Source organism: Hylaeus anthracinus, unplaced genomic scaffold, assembly GCF_026225885.1.
Source record: "Hylaeus anthracinus isolate JK02 unplaced genomic scaffold, UHH_iyHylAnth1.0_haploid 12001, whole genome shotgun sequence".
Lineage (NCBI taxonomy): Eukaryota > Metazoa > Arthropoda > Insecta > Hymenoptera > Colletidae > Hylaeus > Hylaeus anthracinus.
In genome coordinates, this window is record NW_026534348.1 from 5146955 (window position 1) to 5168005 (window position 21051).

The 21051-nt window shown below is 45.6% G+C and overlaps 1 protein-coding gene across 1 annotated transcript; it reads left to right on the plus strand.

The window, feature by feature from the left end:
- Positions 1–3956: 3956 nt before the first annotated feature.
- Positions 3957–20347, plus strand: LOC128891448 (myogenic-determination protein). The gene is made up of 5 exons (XM_054150933.1): positions 3957–4988; positions 6211–6535; positions 7342–7512; positions 13116–13194; positions 19149–20347. Exons 1-5 carry the CDS (start codon positions 4663–4665, stop codon positions 19280–19282), a joined length of 1035 nt encoding a protein of 344 aa, XP_054006908.1. The 5' UTR covers positions 3957–4662; the 3' UTR covers positions 19283–20347.
- The last annotated feature ends 704 nt before the right edge of the window (positions 20348–21051 follow it).

Genomic DNA, 21051 nt, shown 5'->3' on the forward strand with positions numbered 1-21051 from the left:
GTTATTTACGCTAAGTCACGAATAATATTTTAAAACAAAGTAACGAAGGAAAATATCATACGTGATTTGTCTTTGATGCGAAACTTTCTCGTCGATCCGATAAACAAACGTTCCGTGAACGATACGTCGATTCAGCCCCGTTATCAAGATATGGACCGAAATGCAGATACGTTCGGTAATCGCGTTAGGAGATTACACGTTCCCGTTTCGATTAAGACGAGCTGCTCCCCTTTAGATCCCTTTTTATGGGATTGCATGAAATCGAGGGTGTATTCGAATGGAACAGCCCGATACGCATGAGCAGTTGATAACAGGCATCAATGAAGCTGCTGTTAGTATTACCAACGATCTTGCCGATATTGAGTGGATACGGTCAATGGGAGCACGTCAACTTGCGTGCATCGAGGCATGACGTACTCGTTTCAAACAATCCGTATATACATCGGTATAGTGTGCCGGTGTCGAATGCAATTTCACGCAATTACGAATGTGTCGTCGTGCAAAAGGGTAAATCGAACGCGTCTAATTATTTCTGACTTACATTAACGCGTCTCCTACATCTCGAAAACGAAGATGAATCGATCAGTGGTACATCGTCAAGCGTAATATTATTTCAAGTGTAATATTATTTCATTAACGAAAAAGTATAGATGGTTTTAGAAGCTTTCCGTTAAATTTATGTATTCATGGGAACTCTTAAACTCCATTTAGTCTTAGGCCCCATGAAGGTATAACGCGCCACTGCTTTCACGTCTCTGCTACCCCTGTTTCAGCTGCCAGCAACTCCGATCCAATCCTCCTCCACTGTTTGCGGAGCGTCTGCGATTTTCCGCCTTCAACTAGGCGCGTTGACGCGTTAACTCTTTGTGACGCAAGAATTTTAGTAGTTCCTGGACCTTTCATGCACGGAGACGGTCAAAGAACACGAAAATGCCGGGACTCGTTTATTTATATTCCCAGGTACAAAGGACGCTCCCGTTGGCTCATCGTCGCGTGAATTTTATTCTGCTACTGGTAACCTAATCTTCAGAGACAGATCTATGAAAAAAGACTCGTGCGTGAGTCCTCTATTACGACTGACTGGCGCATGGTGTTTTTATCTCTTTCTAAATAAATTCCCAATGTAAAGGATCCGACATATTTTTAGCACAACTTCAAGGGACAGAGGATAACGGCGAAGCAAATACGATACTTTCGCAACCTGGAAACATGTAGAGAAAATTCCTGAAGCGAGTGGTCGTCGATGCTCGCAACCGTGCACGAATGGCCATCCTTCTAGATGGTCATCGGATCTAACAACGACGCCGACGAACCGATACGTTCTGGCGCGGATAAGGATAGTAACGTCGCGATGCTAGGATTCGTAGACGCTCGATTCGCGACGGGGACTGTTCGAGAGGAGCGAAACCCTCGAGACAGGAAGCGCTCTTGTCCATCGTCGTCGTTGAAAGGATCAGGGAGAACAGCGTCGACCGCCAGGCGGTCCATTCGTGGGTGGCTCCCGCTTCCATAAAAATGGGCGAGGCATTGCCCTTTCGTGAACTTTCAGCTTTGGCGGATGTAGGTATCCCAGCCGACCGAATCCTGAAAGGAGGAGAGCGTGACCCGTTTTTCGTCTCGCTTCTCGGATCCGTAGCGTTCCTCTCGCGTCGTTCTCCCTCCTCGTTTCCGACACGACCGCGTCCGAGGAGCCCCGAGATCTCGCGAGGACCGTGCTCGCTCACGGGGGTGCGATACAGAACTCACCCGTACGCGTTGGTCTCCTACTATGCTAACGTATTCCCATTCCCACCCAATGCTCGGATACGTGCACACAGCTGTGCGGGGGAGACGGGCAGCGCGCGCTCGATCATCGTTTCCGGCGATCGCTCCAACGGTTTACACATTTTTGATAACAAGTAGGCGTCAACCTTCGAGTAGGACCGAGGAAGAAATTGTTATCTGCTCTGGATTTATAGCGTACGACTCTGTCGAAGGGGGAGCCACTCTCGAGGGGGCTTCCAGAGTTTCCTTTGAATAATTTATAACTTCATTCTTTCTCCAAGTTCTGAAGCCTCCTTCAAGATAAATTAATTTTGAAACTGCATGTACGACCTAACTATGTCAGGTCTGATACCTTAACGTAATATCGTTACAAGCGCATCGCGTTTAATTTCGACTACGGCGCCGAATAAGTTGTCGGGCAAAGAAACGCGATTAATCAAAACACGTCTACGTTCTTTCGCGTCTCGGCAGCGACTCTTATCGAGCTCCTCTCTGTTTATGTAATCCAAAGAGCGGTTTACAATCGCCTTTTATACGCTGTCACAGGAAACGGGAACAAATTCTATGTCCACTGTCGGACTAATAATCGCGAAAATTCCTAAAGTTTTGTTCTATACAATTAGAAATGGTGTAAACCAACATTCGTGATAATACGTACTTCTCCGATCTCTTTAGAATTTAATTCAATTCAGAATGAAATTATTCAATTCCTCGTATAGATACAGAACCTTCTGAATATGCTTCAGATCTCGGTAAACAGTCCTCGTTTCGAGCCTGCCAAGCGTCGAATCCTTATTAGGTTGTCGCGATTGGTCGCTGCGCGTCGCCGCGATTCACCCGCGCCTCGTTATCGCGTCCCGATTCCCGATCGCCACCGATTTCGCGATCGTTCAACGCGCCCAGAGAAACGGTCGTTGATGCGTTTCTCGCCGCCCTTCTTCTGTATTATTTTTCTATGTAGGTAAAGGGGTTATCGGTTCAAGGTTGATCCTAGCCGTTCGAGGAACCTAGCAGGCAAGATTACGCCGCGCTGCGGCGAACTCCGGTTTCCAACTTGTCCCACTTTACCCTAGAAATCGAATTTTCCTCTTTCTTCGATGCCTTCTCTCCCTGTTCTTATACGGGCCTTTCTATCGCGTTGTCGAAACCACCGAGTTGCGACTACTCGAGGGTTGGACGAAATTTGAACATGGCCAAGGGGCGCGAAGCCAGACGACTCGGTTTCTGTTTCAACTTTCTCGGCACGGGCAAGACAACATTAAAAAAACTTCTAATTAATCCTTTGCGCTCGAGAGATGACTCTCGGTTACCGCTACGTTCAACACAGCGCGAATCAACCAGCAATAATGTGTCTTTAGGTTTCATTTCTTTGCAACTCGAAGTGTCGATAAAATAATTGCCGGCGAGGCAAAGGTGACCCGATTCTCAAATTTCAAATTAGTTTGGGATCACGAATTGAGGTGGACCTTCGAAGTCAATCTAAGCTTAGCATTAGTGGCAATAAGAGTGCAAAGGGTTAACCCTCTCAGCCCCTACTTTTTCCTGTTTGTATCCGATTCGTTTCTCTTCTAGAAATGAATTGTACCAAACTAGGGTTGGTTATACATCAAAGGCTGCGGTTGAATAAGAAGAGATAATTTGCCCCAGAACGAATGATTTTCATTTTTGTCACGTATGTTCGTACAAGTCTCGCTTGTAACGACCCACTATGGCCGAAAAGATTAGCTTGAAACGCGATGAATAGATACATGGCTCAGCGACTACTGGCCCCCTGTAACTTAAACGAGAATTAACGCTAAAGAAGAGCGATAGACCCGAAGAACTTGATTCATAGTTCACCCTGCACTCTGCGAATGCCGCGAATATCCCGAATGCTTCCTCGACGCGCAAAGTATTCGAGCGGCCAAGTATTCCGGAAAATTGAACAGGAAGTTCCAGGGCTAATGCCGTCGTGATCCCACCGAAAAATGTCCGGATACCAAAATAATTTCCAAGTCCCCGGGACGAGACCACACCCCGCGACGAGATTTCGACTAGAAAAGAGGAATGGGCGTGTCGAGGATGGTTCCTCGCGATTTCGATGGGCCCTAATTGGTTGGCTTCCCGTCGGAAATAATCCAACTGGGTGTAACCATCCGCTAAACGCCGCTCGTAAAGTATTCGAAACGGCGTTGGCTACTCGCGCGTTTCGCCGAGCGAGGGCGAGCTGAGTAGCGCCCACGATCGGCTACGAGTCTCTACGAGCGCGTACGAGCTTGCGTGTCGCACTCGCCGACGCTTCGGAGCCACGCGCCTCCTCCGAAAGCTCGCTACTTCAATCTTTCCCCAGACTTTGCTTCGATCTGGAGGATTTTCGATCGCGAAACGCTCGCGCGCTGGTGATCAACGCGATTCCGAGTTCGAACGTTGTCAAAGTTCGCGAGCTTCGTCGTTAACGTTCGAAAATATTCAACGTTTAGACGTAATCGTTGAAAAATTGTCAAAGTTCGCCGATTCGATCGGACGATCGACCGCGATCGTTTCCCGCGCCGATCCGCGCGACGTTCTCGGTATGACGATCGACTCAACCGCCGATCGCTCTCTTCCAAGAGGATGAATCGTTCCGTGAAGTTTCAAGAAGTGTACCGAGATTCGTGGGTTCATTGTATCGTTAACAGAAGAATCTAGTGAACGAAAGATCTGCCATAAAAGTTCACGATTCCTCCACAAGAAAAAAAAGTGAAAAGCTTCGGTACAAGGAAGATCCAAGGAAGATCCAGGTCCAAGGTTCACAGTTAAATCGCACTCGTTTGAGGCAAGTCTCGTGTTCCTCTTCATCCTCCGAAAGTGACCCGGAAAGGAAATATCTAGCGAAAGAGATAAACGTTTCGAAGGATCGTTGGTCGTGATCCTCGAGATATGATGACCCTCGTGACGGACGCGGTGTCCTACGCGTGTCAATCGGCCGGTAGATCGTCCTACGACTCGTACCGCCACCATCACCTGCAGCTATTGCACCACCCCCACCACAGTCACCACCACCATCATCACCGTTACCACCATCGTTATCATCATCACTATCACCACCATCATCGACGTCGACGCGAGTACGCGTCCGGCGAGCATCCGTCGATCGACTACCTTCAAGGATACCTGTCCGAGGGAAACGTGGACGAGGAAACGAGAAGCGTCGCCGAGGCGGCTGGGAACTCGCCGTTAGAGTCCACCAGCTCGCAGCGTTATCGGTACGGTCCCTGTTGGTATTTGTTTCGTTTCGTTAGTTTTGCGAGGTATTAAGAAAGTTCATTTCAACGTCCATTGCGTTGGTCAATTCCTTGATTATTGCTGTCGTTAATTTATTCAGTCGAATACGGTGTTTGATATAGGAAGAATCTGTTTATGTAGTTGAAAGAACGAGGGGACTTTTGAGACAGATATAGGCGCACGTGTTTCAATATAGACAAGTTAGGCATCGTTCTGTTGATTAATTACTATATTTTTAAACAGAGACATTAAATAGAGACAGTAGTTACGTCCTCGAACAAATCATGTATTATTATATTTTTTAATACCGCTAAGCCTACAACTTTCAAGCACAACAGAAATTAAGATACAACGAGTTCGAATTGCTTTGAATCAATAATTGTTAATTATCTCTTGTATCTAGTAAAGAAATTATTTGGTGAATCATTCTCTTTAGATCTTATTTTCCGCGTCGCCAGTCTTCTCCCATCGTAAACCGAAGTCATGGGCGAGTGTTCGAAATCGTGAAACGGGTCTGTCTGTCGTTATTTTCAACGGAAACGCGGCGATGGTTTTATCGCGCATTAAACCATTTTCACCTCGTATTTCGCGGTCCTTTTACCCGTGTCTACCAGCCCCTGTCTCTCGTCGCCGCGATCAAGGTACAACGAGAAGGCTCGCGTTCCGTCGACCACCTGGAACGATTCCAATCGGAGAGACAGAGACTCTCTGTTGTCTACGGGACTCCGCAGCGACGGTCCAAGACCGCGATCTTCTTTAACGCGGTGTTCCCGTTTTTTAGAACATTTGCAGGATTAGCTTTCCGTTAAAATTAAAGGCACGTAGTTTAGAATCCACGATCGTTATCGCAGCCTACGATTCGTGTGTTCGTTTCACTCCTTATTCGTGGGTATAGGAAGTGCGATACTACGATACTAACTGAGGCTTCTAGGTGTAAGTAGTATTTTTCGAGTAAGGTAACTGGGACCCATCGAATCTTTTTTGATGAAATAAAATTAACAGGCAAATCCAAGCGATACTTTACTAGGAAAAGAAGGGAATCATTGAAAATCTTGAAATCGACATCAATAGAGACACAGCTAAGGCTCAAGATGAATATTGTATCAAAGCTGTATCGAAGTGATGCTTTAGCTACATTGGATACCCTGTCTCTCACGTTTTAGAAAGATGTATCACCTGACGATTTGTTGTACCTGTCGACAGGTCACAGTCCTCCCGTTACGTTTTGGACTCCGACGACGCGTCGTCGGTCGTATCGGTGGACGCATCGGCCGATCTCGAGTCTCCGTCAATCGAGGCGGAGGAGAGCAACGAGGGTAACGAGTCGAACGAGCAGAAAGAGTTGAACGAATCGAACGAGAGCGAGTCGAGCGAGCACGTGCCCCATCCTCACGCATTGGACGCTGCGACCTCGGCCCACGGGCCCCGCAGATGTCTGCTTTGGGCCTGCAAAGCTTGCAAAAAGAAAACGGTCACCGTTGACCGAAGGAAAGCTGCGACCCTGAGGGAACGAAGACGATTGAGAAAGGTCAGCGTGCGTACGTGTGTGTGCGAATGCTAATTTTCCACGCAATTATCGACTCGTACGTAGAATGGATGCAAATGCGCGGATACATACGCGTTTCTACGTGGATGTACTATTCCATTGTTTAAGTTTCCAAGGAGATACATATACCAGTGTACGCGTATAAGCACGTCATCCTTCTTTCGCTATTGTACAGATTTTCCTTTGGGAACTCGAACAATAAAATAACGTGCATATTTCCATGTATTCAGAATACGAACGCACGTGGATCTGCGCATTTGCATCTATTCCACGCACGAGTCCATAATTGCGCATAAAATATGCGTTTGCATAACCATCCGTAGCTATCACGAATAGCGAATAAATCCCTAGTGCTGTTCCAACATTAGAGAACGGAGAGATTAATCTATTGTTCGCCTCAAGGGCTTAAACGTCGGAAGCTTATAGTGTTCGTGAAATTGTTTGGAATCGACCCCTAACAGATAGCAACGCTTCCTACTTGACACTGCCGTTTTTATCGTATGGAACGTGACAGTGTTCTTAAATAGTCGTAACTAGACTGCGGATCTTTATGCATTCATAGAAAATCGGAACTAGTTGGTTTTAGTGCAAGAAACTATAGAATGGACACAGTAGCCAATAATATAAAAATTAATCGAAAGTAAAGTTCATATTATAATATTCGCAGAGTAAAATAAATTTCAATTTAGGTTCAGTTTTGGTAGACACGTTTACAAAGATTGTATTTCGCACGAAGATCCGCAGTCTAGTGGTAACATATCGATGCACAGAAATGGTCGACGTTTTAGGTGAACGAGGCGTTCGAGGTCCTGAAGAGACGAACGAGCAACAACCCGAACCAACGGCTACCGAAGGTGGAGATCCTGCGAAACGCGATCGAGTACATCGAGGGTCTGGAGGCGTTGCTGCAAGGCAACAGATCCACGGGTGCTCAAGATCACGGTTTGACCAAGAACGCGGTAGGTTCGAGCGCCCGTACCCTTCGTCGCGATCGACAGAGCGTGCACGCTCGCTTTGACCTCTTTCGCGCTGCGAAACGCGCAACAAAACACGCCTATGCCGTCGGTATCGCGGCCGCGACGATCCTCGACGGGCCGAGGGGAAACGGAGCAAGAGGATGAAACGTTTCAACATCGTTTCCGCCGGTAGAGTATTCGCGTCGCTTCTCGGCCAGTCGCTATCGGTTTTCGATACCCGTGTTTCCCGCGCGTGTCAGAAATCGAAACTACGAACAACCGTGTCCGCCCAATGGTCGGTGTTTTCGCACGCGACCCTCGTCGATCCTCGATCCCGAGATCGTGTTCGATCACCGATAACGAGCGCGTCTAATTTCGACGATAATCCGTTCGTCGGCACTCCCGTATTCCTTTCGTCTCGGCGAAAAGATTAACGAATATTGGGATCGTGCGAGTTCGTGGATTCCAACGGTATTGTGGAGAGTATGAAGTATTGGAAAATACGTGCTTTGTGTTATCAGATTCGCGGCTGTATTGTGTTGTACCTCACGAGGACTTGGAATGGAAGCCAAAGTCATACAGATGAACAGTTATACAAGCTTTTGTCCTTATTGAGCGATCAAACGATGGTGGATGAAGCATATGCCAATAGGAAATTATAAATTGTTCGATATAGAGTAGATGTAGAAAATTTTCCATAGTCGTATAGAGTAACGATCGTCAAAAAATTTGTCCGTATTTATCTCGTACCGCGAAGCAATGTCGAATATTAATTTCGTGTATTCGTGCAGGAACGCCGCGGATCCAGACACGTGTTGAACACGTGTACGCTCGAGAGGAGTGTCGGTTGACGTGTTTTTTTGCGACGGTGGCCGAAAGAGTTCGCTCTTGAAACGGAATCTCGGAGAACGACGATCGACCCGCACTCCACGAGAATTTTACTTCCCGATCGATCGATCTTCCGTCGTGGTAGTGTTCGTAAAACGAGTCTAAGAGGGTCGAAGAGTATAAGTAGCCCCGTCCTCGTGCAAACTTTCATGAGACGGCCTCCTCCTCGAAAGTGATTGAAATAAAATAAGAATTTCGATAATCGTATCATATCTTAAACTTCGATCTTCTCGGGTCAGTCGAGCCAGATTATTCATCGACTGCTTCGACAACTTCAATCTCGTGGACGAGATTAGAATCTCGAGCACGAGCGATGATTTTTGAAAAGCGGGGAAATCGATACGTGGCTAGATTCTCTATTCCAGTACCATATATCCGGAAGTCAGAATTTTTATTTAAGGTAGTTGCTCCATGAGTTTATTTAATGTAGGATTTTAACGAAACCCCGCTCGATTGTTATTTGATTAAGTATGATTCATACGAGCATGGCTCGATTTAAATTGACCACCCCAGGTTTATGAAAAACGATATCAAAATGATGCAGCTTTAACACGTGACTATCTCGAAACAACTACCTCAAGATGAATATTTGTTAAACAGATAAAACTTGGAACATGAATTATGGAATGAAACCTGTTTGAACGTCCGTTCAATGGAATAATCGTGGCGTGTAAATCAATATACCGTATACGAATAAACATTTGCCCGTCTCTGTCTCGGGATGTACAGCCCGTCGAGCGATGTTTTGGGAGAACCCAGCGAGCGATCCACTTCGGGACTCTTCTCGAGGAGATTATACAATGAAATATATTTCCCTGGCCTTTCGCGTAAAGCAGTCGGCTCGTATCCCCGCTAAATATAAGCTCGATGCCGAGCATCGATTCGTGCCACGATACCTCGAGCTTTCGTTCATTTCCACTCGAATTTCCATTCGATTCACTCGATCTGTTCCAGACGGAGACGATGCGCGCTCGTTCGATCGACCTTTCGTTTTCCTATAGCGACATTTAAACCTGTCGTTCGTATCAGAGATCAAAGAATGTACCGCCCAGAACTGGGTGACTTCACCCGACTCAGTGACGTTGCCTAATTTTCAGCGCGAGTACTTTTTCAAATAGAAAAACGGCCTTCGTTCGCCAATATTTCAAGTAAAACAAACTAGCGAGCTCTCGATATTGCGCCGAACAGTTTCGTACGTTTTGTAAACCAGTGGAATAAAAAGCTGCAGTGCTTCAAAGAAAAAAAGAATAATACTCCGAGAAGCATAATTCTCAATGTTCTAACCCCGAAGGTGGTAGGATCCTCCATTAAAAGCGAAGATAATCCCCGTTATCGAGTCCGCAGAGCTTTCGATAATGTGTTCTTTCAATCCCCGTAGATCTCGATTATTTTTATCGAACGATCACTTAGTTTCAAACTCGATCGTAGGATCGATCTTTTTCTGGGAATGAGCATCCCTCGGAGGGAAGCGTGGTTGCATCGACCTCCGACATCGAGGCCGCAGACCTATCTTCCAGAGCAAACATCGCGCTTATTTAAAGCAGCCGTTTTAGTCGCGAGCACGGGAACGGTTAACGTATCCTACTTTACGATAAAAGCTCCTCGATCTCGTGCCACGTCCCGTTGCCAGGTCCGCGACGTTACAACTCGTCGATCTTCCCAAAAACCGTCGCTGGGGTGCTCCACGGTCCTCTGAACTCTTAGCGTGCATTGAAAACGCGGATCAAGTCCGAGACGAAACAAACTCCAAGGACAGGACGGTCTTCCGTACACGTGGAACGTCCAACTCTCCTACGGACAAATTTATCCGAGTGACTTGTTATCGTAACATTTTACAGATTTAGACGATTTTATAGGTTTTCATAAATATCTAGTTATTATGGATTTTGTTTGCAACGGTTATGGGTAGACTGCGGATCTTTGTGCAAAATAAAATCTTTGCGAACGCGCCTACAAAAATCGAACCTAAATAGGAATTTATTTTACCCTGCAAATATTGTAATGTGAACTTTACTTTCGTTATTTTCATATTCTTGCAGATTGTGTGCATTTTGTAATTTTTTGCGCATTAAAACTTCTGAATTTGATTGTACTCTGTAAATGTTGTAATATGAATTTTATTTTCAATACTTTTTTTTTATATTATTGCATACTGTGTGCACTTTTTAGTTTCTTGTATATTCGAGCTGCCTATAAATGCATACAAAATCCGCAGTCTACTTACAGATGAGTTCCCTATACATATAGTCAGGACCGAAAAATATTATAACGCACCCTTAATGTCTTTTAAAAGAACGTGTCTAAATTAAACGATAGGTTTGTCTAATAAATATATACATCCGTGTACAGTGTGTATATCTTCGTAACGAAACAGTTATCCGAAAACGTGAAACCTATCATTTAATTTAGAACGTTCGATAGGTTCTTCGTATATGGTAGATGGTACGAATACTTATGGTATCGAATATTATTTATGACTTTCAAAAAGTCAAACTCCCTTGCTACTTATCGATCAAATTCCCCGACGCTTTTATTTCTCTCGTCTTCTCGCTTCCAAGCTTCGATTACGACTCTCGTTCGTGAATGTTGGAATCGACACGTTTTTAATACTATCCAAACGATGCAATAAATTGCATTCCGTTGGTCAGCGCGCGCAATTTCTGACGCGGGACGCTCGATAACGATGGAATTCGAAATTTAAATAGGCTCCGGTGCGCGGTTCTCCGTAAACGCGCGGGTTCGTCCATTGGAAATGTATCTTCTCGCGGAACACTGGTTGTCAGAGCTGGTTTCTCGTAACAAGTTGCGAACGCACGTACACGCGCGCGATGCCGGGCGGTGGACAGCGCGGCGAGGAACTGCTTTCACTCCGAGAATAGTTGGCCGCGACGCCGCATATAGATGCGCCGAAACAAATAAAGGAACAGGGTAGTCGGATAAAATGTGTACGGGGTGTTTAGTGGTCTGTAGAGTGGAGGAATGAATGAGAGAAAGAAGGCGAAAGAGATCAGAGAACGCGACGCCGATCAGCATTCCAACGACAACGACGACGACCACGACTCCTGGCCTTCCCTCGGCCACTTACATTCGACGATCGTCCGCTTCCGATTTCCCTTATATTTTATCGATGCCCACGCGCCCGTTCCCACCACGGAACAGACAATTTTACTCGGATAATAGACGAACAAAAACAACGCGTTGAGATTTATTCATTTACCCCATTGGACGTTGTTAAATCTAGCTTAACGTTTATTATTCGATACGCAGAAATTACCAGACTGCGGATTTTTATACGTTCATAGGCAGCTCGAATATGCAAGAAACTAAAAAGTGCACACAGTATGCAATAATATAAAAAAAAAAATATTGAAAATAAAATTCATATTACAACATTTGCAGAGTAAAATCGAATTCTATTTAGGTTCGGTCTTTCTAGCTACGCTTGCGAAGATTTTATTTTGCTAGCGATTACTAAAATAAAATTTATCAGCAATCTTTCCAGCAACGACGGGTCTACGTGAAACAACGATTGTACCTGTTATATTTGCGATAATTTATAATTGGCAACAGTTTAAGCAAGAAGGACGATAACGATTCAGCAAGACAGAGAATAATTAGCGGTGTTGTTTACTGAATATTTTCCCAAGGGTAGTTATTACCGAAATCAGACAATTATTCGTGGCTGAACGTATTTGCATTCCCGGCGTTTTCCGTGTTTGTTTAAAACTACCCTGCCCCCCTTCTCGCCCATTGTCACCCTCTCTGCACCCTTCTCCCTTCAATTGGCGGGCGACGTTTGCGCGAATCCCTTGCCGAACGCTACGATTGACCTACATTTCTCGACCGATCGAATCGAACGAGGCGCGACACCGCGCGCGACCCCCATTCTCGCCGAGATGCCGAACAATGGTCGGAAATACCATAAAAGCTGACCAAAAGTGCTTTCCTCGACTACAAGATCCGATCCGATTAAATTTCCAAACTCCAAAAGCTAACGTATTCCTCGAGTACCTATCAAAAGATCGAATATGGGAGAAAATGTACAGCAAAAATGTTCGAAACAGAGAAAATCGTTCGTCTCATCCTCGAGTTACTTAGCGATTCTGTCTCGTTTTCGAAGTACGTAATACGTTAAAAGCTGTCGCCTCGAGTCAGCACCTCCTCTGTAAGCGATGTTAATCTCACGAGCCAGTACGTATTATTAAAATAAATATACGAGACCTCTGAGCTAAACGATATCACTTACGAATAACGTAAATATACTGTATTCCGTTGTTAACGAACAACTCTGTTTTGTATAACCTTTGACAAAGAACACTATTAAAAAACTTCCAGCTTGCAATAACGACCGTCCTCGTTTACGTTTTACAAGGTTTCTGGTCGAGTCACGAGCGCGATAATAGTCTAAATATCGGGTTGTCTGGAAAGTTCGTGCCGATTTTCGATAGGTGGTACACGTCTGTTTATATCGGAATGGTTGAAAACAATTAACATGGGTGCATCCCTTAAAAGCTGGAAAGGTCGTGGAACAAAATGGTATTTATATCATTCAATAAATATATATATATATCGAAATTCAAATATGCCTTTGAATTTTTCTTAAAAATTGCCACGAACTTTCTGAACAACCTAATAAATTAGCATTTCGACCAAGCCGAGATGTGTTATCGCCTCCCCTTGTGACCGATCGCAATCAAACCGTTTCTTTTTGTTCGCAGGGGGCAGACTCGCCGCGATACGTGACGGAGAGGCTCAGGCAGTTCTCGGACCCTTTGGCAAGGTTTCAACCCATCAACGGTGAGTGAGATTCTATCTGCGAAACGGTAATTTACGTATGTACGTAGTCGCCGGTGAGACGCGTGGAAAGACAGGAATCGTCTATTAAGGAGCCCGCAACGAGAGGCGAACCATCGACCAGCCCCTCTGGTCGACGCTTCCAAAACGGTGGATCGCTCGCGATACTGGTATTTTTAAGTAGATTAATGCCAGACACGAGACGGAGCATTAAGCAGATCGGTATTAATGAGTTTTGTCACCCTTGAGTGACACTCGGTTTCTATTCGGTTACACTCGCTGCTATAGATAGCCCACCCGTGGAGCTTCCGAGATGCAACGTTCTCCCGGTAGAGTGGCTCGATCCCTCGTTTCCTCTCGACCTCTCCGCGTCGTACGCCTCGTGACGCGCAGCGTCGGGTCGCCGACGGCCACGCGCCACGCGTCAACGCGTCACGCGTACCCTCGCTCGCCGTCAGAAAGAAACACGATACCGTGGATCTACGTTGTACAGTCTATTGTTCGCCATTGTGATAGCATTCGTCTCCAACGAATAAATAATCAGAAACTGCCACGTTTTTCCTATCTTGGGGAGCTGAGGATTTGAAACTTTGCTGACTAGGCTTCGAAACAGTTGACAGTGCTTTTCATTGAAGATCTAAAACAAATTGATTCTGAAAGTTTACCGTTAAAGAAAATGAATACGACACACACACACACACACACACACGAACATCGATGAAGTTACAAAAATAACATTTTTGTTATGGAGTTTCCTCTAGATATTTTGAAGAGTATTAACCTGGCAGTGGACGTATCAAGAGAGTCGCAAACTTCTTTTATATTCGAAGCGTTTTAGTTCATCTACCAATACCACGGCACTTGCTGCACCGCTTCGAAGTTCGACAGCCGAGCATACGAGATACCTCCTCTATTAAACTTACTCTCGGTACGATTCCTTCGCTCTTCTTCTTCCTGAATGAAATCGGGACCGATCTCGTCGCACCTTGGGGTCGAAGCTTCGTCGCAGCTATCCAAACACCCCTCGAACCATCGTCGCACCAGACCGATTTAACCCCCGTGATTCTCGCTATTTTCGCGCGACATTCGTACAGTTTTCGTTTTTCCGACCTGTACCGCCGAAAATGTGGCGGAATTAATTGGCCTACATTCTGAAAATAGACGAGCAGCCGTGTCTGTCCGCGCGTATCTACGGCACGCTGACTCGTGCTCGCGCGCTGATCGAAGCCGGGCGAATTTCTTCGCCGAGGATCGTTTGACGTGTGGCAGTTCTCGCATAGCTCGGGGACTAGATGGTTGTTTCGCGCTTCGAAAGGGATTCGGAACTTTCGAGATCGCTTCGAACGTTCCTCGATACCGGAAGTTCTTCAAAGCCGCGACAGGTCTTGGTAAGTCTTGATCGCTCTCGGAGTCTCGAATAGTCTTGAAACGCTTAACGACTTCCTAAGCGCTTCGAAGCTTCTCGGCATCAATGAACGATTACGGCAAGGAGGTTTATGTGGCTCGGAGACCTTCGAACCTGAAAACAAAGGGTATTTTATTTTTAAGTCTCGCAAAGGATAGATTTACACGAAGAGTGATTACGGTGCTGTTACAAAAATAGGAACTCTGATGTCCACTTGGATCTCAGCGTTTCAAATAACAATTCGAATACTGTATATATTTCAAAAATAATGGATTACGATGCTAGGATGTTATCTTATTCCTCTGATTATAAAAATAGAAGGTTCGTTATTCTCTCGGATCTCAGCGTTTCAAATAACAATTCGAATACTGTTTATATTTCAAAAGTAATGGATTACGATGCTAGGATGTTATCCTATTTCCCTTATTATAAAAATAGAAGATTCGTTATTCGCTTGGATCTCAGCGTTTCAAATAACAGTTGTAGATATCTGTCTGCGTTTGAAAATAATAGCCGAGACCGCCAAATTGTATTCCTGCGAGTCTCGGTATCTCGATGACAAGTGCCCTCGCGTGCATGATCCACGCCTGGTATCGAACGATGCCCGATTCGATCGGTCTCGAGCCCATCGCTAGCTACAGGAGACGGTCGCTCGGTGAAACGAGATTGCTTGTCGGACAAAGGGCCGGAGAAATGGAAAATACAAAGATTGGATGGGAGGAGGAGAGGGACAATGCCAAATTGGTCGAGCCGAGTCGAGACAGGGGACGAGCCAAAATGGAGCACGTGGAATCGCGGGATTCTGGCCATTAAAATAACTCGGGATTAATTAGCGTTAATGAATACCTGGCTATTGGCAAGCGTGAAACATAACTCAACGGAGCGAAAAGAAGCTGCGGCGACTCGAGTTATCTCGAGTTATCTCCGTGGTCAGACGGTCACCAAAAAGCTGACCGAAAGTGTTCCTCGAATTCCGATGGTAGAAATAACGCGAAGTTATCAGTCGGAGGATTCGAGGATGTCGTGCACTCTCGATTCTCGCACTTGCGGAAATTACGGTATTACAGAAAGTTGCGGCGTGTAATACAGAGAATAGGACAGAAAGTTCAAAGTACAGCAGGTGGTACAGATACATTAGGTGTATTCGGATTCTAGAAGCAAGCAAGAAGACGGTCAGAAACGGATGGCCAGGGGTAGACGCGGAACAAACTAAATAGATATCAGGAAAGCTGAGCTAGAGAAGTTATGGAACACTAAAGCGTTCAATTGAGGAATGCGAGGAAGGATTAGCCTGTGGTATAGGGGAAATTTGAGCGGGAAGTACGCGTGATAAAGCGATCAAATGGCTAACAGTAATAGATGAGAAGAGCAAAATAAGAGGACGATTTATAGTTAGAGAAAGATAATATAAATTCACAGAAATACACGGGAATTTCTGAATCGCTTCAACGAAGATTTCCACGATCCGTGGAGCTCCTCGCGCGAGGGCAATGTAAATTAAAAGCATCGAAGTTTTGGCCAGCTTTCAGGGATCCCCAACCACCGCCCGGAGCGGCGTCGGGTGCGAGTTATCGCGGCCCGTCCGCGCGGAAGCCTCGACGTTGGTGATCTGGCGCTGAGAAGGGTTGCAAGCGAGGAAGATAAAGAGAGGCAGAGGGATTCGTGACACGAGTAGTCACTTGTTAGAAGCACCGGTCTATAATTCACGATCGCGCCGCAACGCGAACGCCTCCGGCCGACTCGGACGCCGCGAAGCGTGGCAGAAGAACCGGTAGACGCGGGTAGGAATAGGCATGGCTGCGAGAACGAGTAACAAGTTCCTCCCTGCTAGGCGAGCGGAGCTTGCACCGTGCCAAGCGACTTACCGAACCGTAACCGTAACCCACTACCGTGGACCCTGATTATTTTAATTGATGCCTCGCGGTTGCGTCCCATTTAACTAGCGTTATTTCAAAAACAGTCGACGTTCCGACCGAACGCGTTCGTCTAGCGCCAGGGCGGAGTATCCTACTTCCGACGACGGGGCTAGTTTGCTCAACCCTTTTCGGGAGTTCGTCCTACACGCCATCGAGGCAGCGATATCTTCGAAATCAAAGAAACAGTAAAGCAACGCTGTTGGACATAACTTTATTATTTAAATGTTTCATTTGCGAGTCGAACGGTTATAGCTTCAATAATTATTTGACTGCGAATCTTTATGCGAAATAAAATCTTTGTACACGTACGTACAAAAATTGACGTATGAATTTATTTTACTGTGTAAATAATACGATACGAACTTTACTTTCGATATATTTATATATTATTGTATGCTGTATGGATTCTGTAGTTTCTTGCACATTAAAATCCGCAGTCTAGTGATTACGAAATATTTTGCAGTGACGAACAAAACCCTAGGTTTGGAATAAATCTGAAGTTTGACGATATGTTTGTCTCGTTTCCTCTTTTGAACATTTTACAGAGAAAGAAACGAGACAAACATATCGACAAACTTCAGATTCATCCGAAACCTAGGGTTTTGCCCATCTCTGATATTTTGAATCCCTTAATCATCGCGAATATCTATTCCCTGACCCATAAAAAGCGAGTACCCCTTCCATGTACTTTCATCCTGCCAATAACAGCCCCCTCGTCCACAATTTTACACATCCTGCGGTGAAAAATGACCCGTCGTCGATAGAAGTTTCGTAGGAGGGGCCGGTGACCCCATCGACCCGTAATTGGAAAAGTTTGTGCGAAAAATCTCTCCTACCTCTGTCCCAGAAAAAAAAATTCGCTTCTTCGTCGAGCTGCACCGCTTGCACGCTCGACCTCGAGGTGCCGCTTGCGTGTGGCTTTCGCGAGAATCGCTCCCGTCGCAGTTAAGCGGATCGTCGAAGGATGAGAAGTACTAGTCGGGTTCTAGTCACCCGAAAGTGCCATATATTGCCACGGTACATTAATATGACGCATCGTCGCCGGACCATCCTTTTGCCGAGTGAATGCAACGCGCGTTTAAACGCGGCGGAAACCGCGGCCAAAATACATACTTTGCCGCATCCAGAATTCGCTAATGTCTCTCGAAAATCTCGTTTCCTCCGTCGTTTGGCTTGTCCTCCTCTGGTTCCTCGCTTCTGCTCGCTCTTCGCCCGCTGTATCCCTTACAAACTAGCCCGGCTTACCGCGCGTTACAACCATCCCCTGTCTTCCTCGCCACTCCTATTAATAATAACGATTTATTTATAAATTTAGAACGGTCGACATCCAATACGAACAGAATCTTCGAAAGCGGACCCGTGAATCCTTGGAAGATGTTCGCAGGCGTGCGCGTTGTATACATCAGCGATGTCAAACTCCGAATAATCTCCCGAAGAAGACCTTCGTTACAGCCAAAATCTTCACCGATAAATCTTCGTTTATTGTAACGCTCTGGCAGCCATAACGTGTCATTTTTCTTAACGCTTACGTTTCGCGAATAACAACCGCCTCGAGCTCTTCTTCATTCACTTTTGGAATATTGGAAGATGATTGATCGGAAATGATGATATAAAATGTGAAATAATGCTTAAATATTCGAAGGTAAGAATAATTGTAAAGCGTTGGAATAGTCTCGGCTCTATTCTAAACGCGGCCAGCACGGGCTTTCCAATTCCTGCGACAAGATTTTCGACGTCGTCGTTGCGTTTCCCGCTAATGAGGACGAATCAAAGGTTCCTTGTTCGCTGGGAAGAACACCCGGTGAGAACGAATCGAGCGAACCGAGCGAATTAGGAGTCTTTGAAGACCGAGGGATGCAATTAAGTCGTCTCGATTTACTCCTGGCGAGGAACTCGCGAGCGATTCGTAGTCAGAACTGAAAGACGTATCAGAAATAGATAATACCTACGTTGTAACGCTTGCAAACATGCTTCTGTTACTAGCTTCTGTTACTCGTTTCTTCGTACTTAAGCCAAATCAAATGTAACAAATAATTCTTTTTCGATAAAACATCGAACGTGGAAAGCCACGAGTATGTATGCCCTTAAAATATCAAAGGTGTAATTTACAGAGATTTATCTGACCAGCTATGCGCAGTTAGGTTTTCCGACGAGGTCATAGAAAATGCAGCTCGCGTCCACCCGAGTGCATTCTTCGGCCTCCTCGCGTCGATTCGAACAAGCACTACGAACACTCTTCTTCCCACTTTCGTATTTATAGAAGCGCTTTCCACCCTTAAATATTCATCTTCGCTTATATCGCGTCGCGAACGTAAATGGAAACCGATCGGCCAACTATTTTTATCGCGATCGCTTCGCCCGACGGATTCATCCGTTAGGTACGTTCGCCGATTCGACGCGTTTCGACGAAACAATACAGTTCGGGAACAATTTAATTCTATCCCAACGACTCCACACAGTCTCGCTAACTTTGAGTCGCGTACTTATCGCGTGGAAACTTCCCAATGAGTCCATTCGACACCGTTAACGTTTCGATCGAGTCGTTATCGAAATAGTTTGTTAACAAGATCACAGCGAGACGACGCGCTTCCCGTTAATTCGTGCGTGTTCTATTTTATTTCGTGCTCGTTTTGCAGGGTTCGAGCAAACGGAGCCGCAGTCGCCGCAAATCAGCGGGAGCAGCTTGGATCGGCTGAACATGATCGTTCAGAGCATCAATGATCCGTCCCGATCGACCACCGAAACACATCGATACCCTTCGCATCAATGAGAACTACGAAAACCAGTATTAAGAGGATCGAAGAGCTTTTATCGATTGTTCCTGGACACGCCAAGTGGATACCAAGTTCCTAAATTCGCGCTCCAACGATGGTCCGTCGGTCAGCGTTGGGCGAACTATAATCCACGTGATTAACGATTAACAAATGATCGGTAACAGGCCCTGTCGCAAGGATGGACTAGCCGGGCCAGTTAGAAAATATTACTTATTACTAGACCGCGGATCTTTATGCATTCGTAGGAAATTTGTATGTGCAAGAAACTACAAAATGTGAACAATATGGAAAAATATAAAAAAAAATTGAAAGTAAAGTTCGTGTTATAATATTTGCAGAAAATAAAATAAATTCCTATTTAGGTTCAATTTTTGTAAACACGTTTGCAAAGATTTTATTTTGCACAAAGATCCGCAGTCTAGTCATAACATTAAATAGTCATAACTGGACTGCGGATTTTTATGCATTTATAGAAAACCTGAACGTGCAAGAAAGTATAGAATGGGCACAGTAGTCAATAATATAAAAAAGATTGAAAGTAGAGTTCACGTTATAATGTTTGCGGAATAAAATAAATTCCTATTTAGGTTCAATTTTTGTAGGCACGTTTACAAAGATTTGATTTTGCATAAAGATCCGCGGTCTGCTTATTACTGATTACATTTAACGGGTTTTTTATTAACATACCGAGAGATCCTCTAGACGGATGCGAGGACCTCCGAATAGGTAAGTGACCTCTTGATCTTCGAGGTCTTCGAGGTCGAACGAATTAATTCGTCGCTGCGGTTTCCCTCGAGCTCTCCTGTTTCAGGAGAGAATCGCAGCGCGATTCGAAACGCGCGTTATAGACGAGAAAATAAACGTGGCCGAGTAAATCGTACTCCGTTAAGCTATTCGCGCGACACCCCCGACGAAATTTCGCGCATTCGTACTTTCGTGTTCGCGAATCTAATCCTCCGTAATCCTGTTTCTCTCGCGCGCGTGCGCGTATACATGTATACACACGGATACGTTCATCCGAGCTACACGACAATAAAAAGCATCGAAATCGTTTAAACCGAGCCACAGATTCGCGTGTTTATTCATTTTTCCATCGTTCCTTCTTCGTTCCGTGTTCTCGGTTAAAAGATATTAGTATCCTCCCGCTTATTTTCCTTGAAAAAATTAGCGTTACAGTTATCGACTGAATGAAGTTTTTTTTACTTCCGCGTGACGTCGCAGGAAATAAGAAGAGCTTTCGATTTGTCGTTTCTCGTTTCCACGTCTAATAAAAAATGCGTGGGTCTGTTTCGTCGGTAAGCGCTTCCTCTTTTCCCGACCCTAATCGCGACCGGCTCGTCCACGGAGACAGCTGGAGTCCCGGTCGATTTATGGACGCGGCCTCGAAGAGCCGACGGCGGCACGACCAAAGCAACCAACACAGGAAACAAGAGATCTCTTCTAGGCTGGTAAATCGAAAAACTTGTAATGTTCACGTATCGACGCGTCCGCTTCGCCGCGATAATCGTCACGTTTTCAAAACATACGCGACGAGTCCCTCGGGAGGCTTGTAAACGCATCTGTCCTCGTTCTTCAGAATCCGCTCGCTATCGACGGAAGCTGGAAACTTCCAAGCCGCTGTTCGCATCGATCCGACGAACGAACGAACGCGTCCTGCGATCGCACTTCCTGTCACGTAAACAAACATTTACGTACACCTGCCACCTCTCACCGAACATAAGCTCCATCGAGTTTAACTCCGCCACTTAGGGACGTGAGAATCTCT

Excerpts from the sequence above, each read along its gene's own strand:
- LOC128891448 (XM_054150933.1), top strand. The coding sequence starts at position 4,663 with ATGATGACCCTCGTGACGGACGCGGTGTCCTACGCGTGTCAATCGGCC. Across the intron at positions 4,989-6,210 it reads ACCAGCTCGCAGCGTTATCG|GTCACAGTCCTCCCGTTACG; the intron begins GTACGGTCCCTG and ends ACCTGTCGACAG. Across the intron at positions 7,513-13,115 it reads ACGGTTTGACCAAGAACGCG|GGGGCAGACTCGCCGCGATA; the intron begins GTAGGTTCGAGC and ends TTTTGTTCGCAG.